Source organism: Ipomoea nil, unplaced genomic scaffold (genome assembly GCF_001879475.1).
Source record: "Ipomoea nil cultivar Tokyo-kokei standard unplaced genomic scaffold, Asagao_1.1 scaffold0100, whole genome shotgun sequence".
Lineage (NCBI taxonomy): Eukaryota > Viridiplantae > Streptophyta > Magnoliopsida > Solanales > Convolvulaceae > Ipomoea > Ipomoea nil.
This window is the reverse complement of record NW_017616528.1, coordinates 152658-162885: the sequence shown is the minus strand read 5'-3', so window position 1 is coordinate 162885 and position 10228 is coordinate 152658. Positions and strand designations below refer to the sequence as shown.

The window sequence follows — 10228 nt, the reverse complement described above, 5'->3', positions numbered from 1 at the left end:
TACGTGCTCGATGGAGCTTTTTAATTATATCTACACAGTCAAGCCCTTAGCGGCCAAGTACGGAGGTGGGTTCCTGGTGATTCAGTCACGGGACAACCTTTGCTCGATCGACGACCTCCCAAGCAACAACAGGGGATGGAAGAATAGGATATTCTCGGTCAAGTACGACCCACGGATTCTCCTGGTCGACCGGACTTGGGGCACGCACTACAGAAAGCAAGTGCAAACTGCAGCCACCCGGGCCATTCGCGAAGCAACCTTTCGCATATAGTGCGAGTTCTACGAGTACAAGATCTTCCGGACGCGGGAAGCTTATGACAACGCCCGGTTGCCGCCGCCTCGATACGACCAAGAGCAAAAATATAAACCTCGATCGACGGGCATATCGATCGCTGTAGCGGCGCCACAAGCCGAGCCAACCGGCGAAGGTCTAACATTAACTACTCTTTCTCGACCATATCTCGCCGATTGATTGTTGTTTTTAACCTTGTTCTTTTTGATTGCAGAAATGGGTCCCACGCGTGGTTTCCCGAGTGCCAGTGCACCCCGAGCCCCCCCGAGCTAAGATGACGCTCGGAAAGAAGGCCGCTGAACTTGAGACATCCACCGGGCAAGAGGTCGTCGGCATCTCTGTCCCTACCGTGCAACCGGTCGGCGCCTCCAGCACTCTTCCCAGCGATATCACGAGCGACCCGCTAGCCCCTCGAGCTCCCGGGCGAAAAGGCAAAGAAAAGGCGTCCGTGAAGGACGTAGATAGGAGCAAATGGACACCAGCGCAAATAGCCGAGAGGGGTGCCCAAGATCTGATCGAGGTTCGTTTTATTACCTTCTCAAGTTTTATTTTCACAACTTTAGTCGCTCGAGCTAACGTGTTAATTTTGTAGGTATCCCGAGTGATCCAAAGCCTCCAATACCGGGCCTTGCTGGCCAACGAGGCCGAGGCTCTGAAGAAGGTCGCCGAGCGGTGCGGGAAGGAGAATGCCGAGCTACAAGAAGATCTGAAGGCGGCCAAAGAGGCCCAAGCGATCGCTGAGAAGGCCGCTCGGGTTGCGCTAAGGGAAGCGGATGAGCTGAAGACCCGGTTGGGCAATCTGGGAGGGTTAGCGATGTTCCTCTGCCATGACGAGCCTACGACCGACAAGTTCTTCCGAGAGCTGATGAAGAACAAGCTCAGGGAGGAAAAGGTGTGGTTGTTTGGCCATTGGGCCTATAAGTCCGGCCAACGGGCCATGCGGGAAGAGACTCGTTCAATCATGGAAGAGGTCTTCGATGGTGACGACCTGAAGGCGGTGCTGACTGCTCTCCCGGATGAAATTCCCGATCCAGGCATGATGCCCTTCACCGAGCCGTCTGCCTCCGAGGCCGCAGTCGAACTAAGCGCCAGTGACAAGGAAGAAGGAAAGGTCGTGTAGTTTCCGACCGATCTTGTAAATTTCTTTTCAAGTTTTTGTTAAACTTAACTCAGTCGGGAGCCGGGTCCCGTTTGTATCGGACAACTCTTTTAATCTTGAATGAACATATCGTTTTTCTTATCTTTTATGCTTTTGCATTTTACGTTTTTACGCATATGCAAACTTTTGTTGTTTTTTGCTCGACCTTTTCGTTCGAGTTTGTATTCGACCAATGTTGGCCGTTATCCTAACCCTAGCCCCCACACTGCCATGCACATGAGGTATGAGTGAGTGCAACAGTGGTTGAGAAGGTAGGCTGATTGGGCATGTGTCTGATGCTCTGTGTTCCCGATCGATGGCGTGACCCGACCGTCCGCCGAAGATGAGCGTTTAATTCCGGACGTTACAATCCGCCCAGATGAGATGTAGAGGATTTTATAATCCGTTAGGTTTTTACCCCTAGCAGTTGGTGCCGAGTGAGGGGTGTGTACCTGTATCAGCTATAGCCGAAATTTTTTTATCCCGGTATAATCGGGCAAGTTTTAGCGACATTGTGGTCGTTGGGCTTTCGCCCGACTCGATCGTTGATGCTGAATCTTGATAAGGTAAATCACGATCAAAAAAAATCCCGAAATGGATTCAACCGTACTACTTGCTATGTACATATATTGACAGTCGGTTGAGCCGTTGTGCACAGACGAGCGAGCAATCATCGATCGACATTACAAAATTTATTCCCGTTCGCAGACGGACATATTGATACATATTTTACATATACAACAAAAGATGAGCGTGCCCACTCGCAGGTGGAGCCCCCACCCCATCCGAAGTTACACAATGACATTAATGTCGAAATAAAACCAAATTCTCATAATTCCATGTGTCATCGATCACTCTCCCGGTCGTTTTTTCCTATCGGTAGGTGCCCGGGCGAACGACCGATGTGATTACATATTGTCCCTCCCAATTCTGAGCTAATTTGCCTCCTTCTAGGGGTTGACTTGCTTCTCGTCGTCGCAGCACATAATCTCCAACCTGGAAGTATCGCAGATGAACCCGCACGTCTTTAGTAGTCTTCACTCTTTTTTGATATTCGGCCATGCGTCTAGCCGCAATTTCTCTCTTCTCCTCCACACCATCTAGATCCACAGCCATAGAATGTTCATTCTCTTCTACATTGAAGGACCGTTCTCTAGCCATCGGGATCCATGCCTCGATCGGTAGGCGCGCCTCAGCGCCATAGACTAGAGAAAATGGTGTCTCCATCGTTGCCTCTCTAGGGGTCGTGCGATATGTCCAAAGCACATAGGGAAACTCCTCGGCCCAACTACGACAAGCCGAGTGCAGCTTCTTCTTCAATCCTTCCAAGATGGTTTGATTGGCATTTTCCACTTGGCCGTTTCCCTGCGGGAAAGACACTGATGATTGGATCGAAATTATCCCGATCGTTGCCAAGAAGTTCTGAAAGTATTGGCTTACAAATTGTCGACCGTTATCACTTATCAAGTGAACGGGAACCCCAAACCGATAGATGACGTTCCGCCATAAAAATCTGGCACATTGCTGAGAGGTAATCGTGGCCAGATGCTTGGCCTCAAACCATTTTGATAAATAGTCGATTGCAACTATAACAAAGCGCCTCCGACCGGACAACTGTGGAAAAGGCCCTAGGATATCCACCCCCCATCGAGCGAACGGGATGGCAGTCGTGACCGGCTGATAAAAGGTTGCCGGACGACCAGGCATCCGAGCATACAGTTGACATGTTTCACAACTTCTGGCAAGCTTTTCACAATCTAGCTGAATGGATGGCCAATAATACCCGATCACCATGATACGTCGAGCAAGCGATCAAACTCCTTGGTGTGACGACCAGATGCCCGAGTGTAACTCGTTCATGACCAGGTCCGCTTCAAAAGAGTTCAGACATCTCAGCAAAGGACCGCCATATGATCGTCTGTATAACCGTCCCTCTTGCACTTGGAATCTTGGCGCCCTTAACTTCGCCTTCCGAGCTCGCTGCGGATCGTCCGGTAAACGGTCATGCTGCAAGTATTCCATTAAGTCGGAGATCCATGTTTCCTCAGCCGGTTGAATAGGAACGACCAACAAACGGTGAATGCTATGTCTCGGAATCATCAAAATCCAAGCAATCTTAGACATATGCTCAGGTGCGTCTTGTGCTAGCTTCGATAGGATATCTGCATCAGCATTATCCAATCGGGGAACATGGCGGACAGTATATGCCCGGAATAAATTCAATTTCTCCATTGCCAGGTCACGGTAAGCTTGCAACCGTTCTCAATTGACTTCATATTCGCCAAGGACTAGCTCGACCACCAACACTGAATCAGTCTGGGCCTGGATATAATCAGCCCCCAAATCCCGAGAGCATTGTAGGCCGTTGACGAACATCCTCGTACTCTGCTTCATTATTGGTCGGGGTAAACTGATACATTAAAGCATAATAAACTTTAAATCCCTCCGGGCTTGTGATCACGACTCCCCCGCCCGCTCCCTTTTTACTACTCGACCCATCAGTGGCCAATGACCACAATGCCGCCTCGGGATCTTCTACATCTGGAGGTTGAGTATCCCGAGCGGTACACTCGACCAAAAATTTGGCCAATGCATGGCCCTTAATAGCTGGTCGCGGTTGGTATTCGATAGCATATTGCGTCAACATCAACGCCCATTTGACTAGGCGTCCAGAAGAAGAAGCGGTGCGGAGAACTGCTCCAATCGGCTGGTCGGTTAGAACATGGATGACTCGTCCTTGGAAGTAATGAGCCAACTTCTTCGTCGTTGTATACAAAGCATAGACAATCTTTTCCAGTCGAGAATAGCGGAGTTCAGGACCGTGCAACGCATGACTTACGTAATAAACCGGTCGTTGAACACCCTCCGGATCCGTCTGACATAACACGGCACTAACCGCCCGATCAGATACGGCCAAGTAAATGTCCAGCTCCTCCCTAGGCTCGGGTTTTGACAACACGATCGGGGACATTAAATACTCCTTCAAATCATCAAAAGCTGATCGGCATTCATCGTCCCACACGAAACCATTAAAGAACGGTAAAGCACGTTCGGCCAAATTTGAGAGAAACCTGCTCAAGGCTGTCAATCTCTCGGTTAACTATTGCACCTCCCGAGCAGTTGTGGGCGGTTGCATGTCAAGAATTGCTTTGACTTTGGCGGGATTTGGCTCAATCCCTCTCTTCGTCAAAATATAACTGAGAAATTTTTCGGTCTGCACAGCAAATGTGCACTTGCTCGGGTTCAAACGCAGCTGGTACGTTCGCATGATCTAGAAACACTGTCGAAGATCCCGAGTGTAGCCCGCTTGGTCCCGACTTTTCACCAGCATGTCATCAATATAAGCCTCCATTGTTCGGCCTAGCAAGTCCTCAAAGAGCATGTTGATCATGTGCTGATATGTTGCCCCAGCATTTCATAGGCCGAACGGCATAACCCGGTAACAATATAGACCATCAGGCGTGAGCCATTTTGCTCTCGTCTTCATGATCTGATGATAACCCTTGAAAGCATCCATGAAGCTCATTAACTTGGCCTCGGCCGTTTCATCAACCATCTGATGAATACTTGGTAGGGGATAAGGGTCCAACGGGCACGCCTTGTTCAGATTGGTGAAGTCAATACACATTCTCCAGGATGGAGGCTTAGGAACTAGCACTATATTGGCCACCCGCTCGGGATAAGTGACCGGGCGAATGTGCCCGATTGCAGCCATCTTCTTCACCTCTTCACGAACAAACTCTCGACAATCGGAAGACAAATGTTTGGTCTTCTATTTGATCGGTTTAGCGGCGGGATCTACGGCCAACCGGTGACAAATGACGGTTCGGTCGATCCCGGGCATATCTTCGGGCCCCCAAGCAAATATGTCAGCAAATTCTCGGAGGATTGCTAACACTTCCAGTCGAAGTTCAGGGGTCAGAGCCCGACCGATCTGTATCTTTCTCTCAGGTCAGTCTTCCGACAAAGGAACCTCCTCTATCTCTTCAGATGGCTCTGGTTGTTCTTTTCGGTCCTTGACGGCGTCCTTGACGATTGTATTCACCCGGGAAGAACTTGCGTCGCGCCAATTGACCGCTCGTGTATAGCATTTCCTTGCCGACTGAACATCACCGAGCAGAACTCCGACCCCAGCCGGGGTAGGGAATTTCATGCACAAGTGAGGCATAGATATGATTCCCCGGACCTTCATGATGGTCAGGCGGCCTAGGATGACATTGTGGACACAACGAAGATTCACCACAACAAATTCCATTTGCGTTTTGATAGATTTGGGCGGAGTTCCCAGCTCGACCGAGAGGACGATTTTTCCTTCAGTGCGAATGGTATCCCCGGTAAATCCCGACAAGTGCACACCAACCGGAATCAGTTCTTGTTGATCAAGTTTCAATTTTTTGAAAACGTCCAAATAAAGGACATTTATGCTACTCCCGGTATCCACCATCATCCATTGTACGTCGACTCCCATGATGTCGATCGTAACAACGAGCTCTTCCATCCCGGTATCTCCGCTCTCGGGTTGATCTTCAAGAGAAAAGGTGATTGGCTCCGTTTTTTTCCTTTTACCGCTCCTCAGGGAGTCAACGATCGCGACCGAGCAAAGCTCTCGAGCTTCGAAAACATCTTCCAAGCCGCCGAATATAACATGAATAGTCGGTTTCGATGATGGTCGACTGGCAGACGGGGGATCGGGATCTCTCCGGTCCTGGTCCGATCGATCAGGGCGGTTGGAGCGTCTATGATCTTTCCTCTCAGATGCTCTTTTGTTCTCTTCCCGCTTTCCTACGCACTTGTCTAACTTCCCCAGCTGGAGCAAGTCTTCCAACAATTTTTTCAGATGTGTGCACTCCTCCGTGTCATGCCCAGCACATTGATGATAAGCGCAATGTTTCGACTTATCCTTCTCATCCGGTCCCGGATGAGGTAGACGAATGAGGTTGCAGGACTGGGCATATTGCATGGCTTCCGCGGCCGATCCGTTCAACGCCGTGAAATCTCCCGGATGGGCTCTGGGTCGGGGGTAGTCTTCGACCGACCGGTTGTCCGACCGTCCGGAGGGTTTCCGGGAAGATCCGACCTCTTGGGAGCGTTTGACGGCATTTTCCTCTCCCGCATTGGCATAATCCGTCACTCTACGGAGCGCTTCTTCATAGGTTGTAGGCAGGTGGAGTATAAAATCCTGGTACAAATAACCGGCTCTGAGGGAAATATGTAACATATGAATAGCCGTTAGGTTGTCCATGGGTTCGACCTCTCCCACCGCCGCTTTCCACATGACTAAGAAATCGGTCAAGCTCTCTCCTTCTAGTTGCTTAGCCTTCTCAAGATACATGTAAGGCTTCCGGATGACTTTGGAAGTTACGAACTTCCGAGTGAATTTTTCTGCCAGGCTAGCGAAATCAGAAATGGACCCTGGTTGTAACGTTCTGAGCCACTCGGCCGCCCAATCAGAAAGCGTCGAGTAAAAGGCCCGGCACATCACAGCGTCAGTTACGTCCATCATCAGCATATTTCCATAATAAGTGTTGATGTGGACCTCCGGGTCTGTCCGGCCGTCATATTCTTTGTTTCCAGGGATTCGCAAGTCGAGTGGGTAGGGTTGAGCCATGATCTCCGCCGTGAAGGGTGTCCGCAATAAAGAAGCGGTATGATCGGAAGGAGGCCTCAATGCATGCTCGTTCTGCCACCGAGTAAATTCTGCATGGAGGTCGTTCAACATTCCTCGGGTCTCGTCTTGCTCGACCGTACGGGCTGGTTCCCGAGCCCGGCGTCGTCGATGCGCTTGAGGCCCGCTATGTCCTGACGAGCCTACCTAGCTAGCCGCTCGCATGGGAGAATCAACCGAGCGCCTATCTGGGTCCTGCGGTCCCAATCGTTGCCGCATTGCTAGTCGGAGTCGCTCGAACGCACTTGCTCGATTGGCTTCTAGCTCGGCCTCTTCTGCCGCCTGGGCATGTGTTTCCTGCCGTGGTTCCTCCATGACCTCGGCCCCCTGCGATTCCAACCTCGAGCGAGCCGAGCGCCTAGCCCGGGGACCGGGCTGAAGCTCGGGCTCGGTCGGCATGGTCGGTTGGTTCGGGGGAGGGGAAGCTGGAGCCGTGTACGCAGGCATGTAGGGCGGATAGTTGGCCGGTGGATAGTACATAGGTGTCCCGGGTCAGCAACCATATTGAGGAGGCAGTACTGGATATGGATAGTTTGCTAGAAACGGGTATTGTTGACTGGGTGTCGGATACATTGGTTGTATGTAATTGATCGGGTTGGGAGCTGTCGATCGAGGAGGTGAAAGATTGAGATTGAGGTCAACTGTTTGACCCGGCTGCTGTATATAGTGATGATCGGATGAGCTAGCTTCCTCATCCTCCGGTGGGGGTGTTACAAATTGGTATCAGAGCTGTACGAACCTTTGTGAGCCTAGGTTGTGCCATTGACCCATAGAACCTAGGTTTATGAGACCATAGGAATAAAATTGGTTAGGAATATAAAATGTTGAAAACCACGGTGAGGATGTGAGACCTTGCATTCTTATTATTTTTTTCTTTTGTTTAATTACAAAACACATTTTAAATTGTGGAAGCTAAAAACAAAATGAGGGAACAAGGGATGCTACCGTCACGTTTAGATAACAACATTCATCCAAACGCACAGGCTAAAACAACACTACTAAAACAACCCAAAATTTATACTAGTTCAAAGCGTTAAATACAATTGTCTAAATATAACTTCTCAATTTTTTTAAAAAGGTATAAAACTTCTAAACACAAACTAAGAAGGTCAATTGCTCTCATGCTCCAAATACTCATGCAACATTACTTGCAAAGTAACTAAAGAGGGAACAAATTCAGCATACAACAGCTGGTAAGACTTACTCCACCCTGTAAAACATTTGCACATAGCACATAACACATAGGAGCATGTAATTGCACATAATATACCCCTTAAACATTTTACCTTCCCAACAAGGCCAATAATCTTTAACTTTAACCATTTAAAATATATATATTGAGAAAACCACACATTAAGTACAAAAATATCCATAACAACTTCTAGCAAATCGACTAAGGCATTGCCTATCTCTAATCCAAAATCATTCCACAATTATTATGTCCTCAAGATTCATCACATAACAATTACCTCAACATTTCCATATAACCATATCCTCAAAACATTTTATACCATCATCAACATTTCATAACATCATCACAACTGAGAGTTTCTTCAAATCATAATATATTCACCAAAGATAATTTTCAATAATAACCAAATAGAGTTTCCAAACTCTCAAAATAATAACCAAAGAGATAATTTCAATCTCTCAAAATGATCTCAGAATATATATATATATATATATATATATATATATATATATATATATATATATATATATATACAAGTTGATATATATAAATTGCCATTAAGAAATGGGTACCAAATGGAGGATTTTCAAATTCTCAAAAATAGATTTTCATAAACAGGGAGTTTTCTCGGCTCCCTAGTGAGTCAGCTTTTACGCCACTGCTCACCCCTCAAAACAACAAGGAAGTTAATATAAACCCCTTAGTGAGTCAGTATATTTCAACTGCTCACTCCACAAAACAGAGAGTTTTTCGCCACGCTAGTGAGTCCGTATATTCCAACCGCTCACTCCACAAAAACACCAGATGGCACCACTTTCCATTGACAAAATATATATATCTAAAACCTCAAAAGTTCACCACCTAAAGTAAAATCTTTCCACCCAAATAATACTTTCAACTTTACACCTGAATCTATAACCATTATAACAATTAACATGCCATGAAACAAATATAAATAATCCATCAATACTAATCATCCCACCAATACTAAACCAAAAACAATGTACCAATACTTCACACCTAATTATTGTACTCCATACGTAGTGTAATAGTCACACACACATACACATATGTAAGTGCAGAATACACTTTGTCCAAATTAAAACAAATCTAACTAACATAATTATTAGATATTAAATACATATCCAGTACCCAATTTATACATATTATGTATACTCATGCAATTATAGGCATATTGCATCCAAATTAGACATACACACTACCTAACATATATGCACGTAGGAATATATATAAAAACATACAACATAGAATGCTTGGTCTAATTGCGTATAGAATTACAATTTGGATCATTCAACATATATATATATATATATATATATATATATATATTCAAAGAATTTACATAGTGAACATAATTTTCACGAAGATCATTAATCACATAGCAATTAATCAAAAATAACAAAATAGATTTTTAAGGAAAACGTTTTCACACAAACACTTACGAAAAGTCAATTTTTACTTTGGGATAAAAGGATTTTGAGTGAACATAAATCATACCTTTGAAGCCCAAAACTCTTATCAACACTCAAAACATCCTAACCACCTTGATAGTGAACCTGTGAACCAAACAAATCTAATCTAATTTAATATTGCCAATATTATATTTATTATTATTCCTATTATAATTGCCGTATGAAATCAGTAGCCTTATCATCAACCTATCAGCAACCTAATCATCCCATCATCACCCATCAATATTAACATCATCATAAAATTCATAATTCCATTAACTAGTAAACCAAACCTTATCATTCATATCTACAGGTTCACGCCATCCAGCCTCACCATTTCCTACGCTTCACCATTCATCATCATCAACTTCTTTGCCGGAAAGTTCTACCGTCAACCCTTCTAATCACACCACCGACCACCACCTATAACCATAGCCGTCGATCTACTATCGACGATCGTCGGAAAAAC

The 10228-nt window shown here is 46.2% G+C and overlaps 1 protein-coding gene across 1 annotated transcript; it reads right to left on the bottom strand.

The window, feature by feature from the left end:
- Window positions 1–5382: 5382 nt before the first annotated feature.
- LOC109183480 lies at window positions 5383–7149 on the bottom strand. Its single transcript, XM_019333606.1, has one exon. The coding sequence runs from the start codon at window positions 7147–7149 to the stop codon at window positions 5383–5385; it is 1767 nt and encodes a 588-aa protein (XP_019189151.1).
- Window positions 7150–10228: the final 3079 nt, after the last annotated feature.

Coding starts and splice junctions, on each gene's coding strand:
- LOC109183480 (XM_019333606.1), bottom strand. CDS start 7,149: ATGTTGAACGACCTCCATGCAGAATTTACTCGGTGGCAGAACGAGCAT.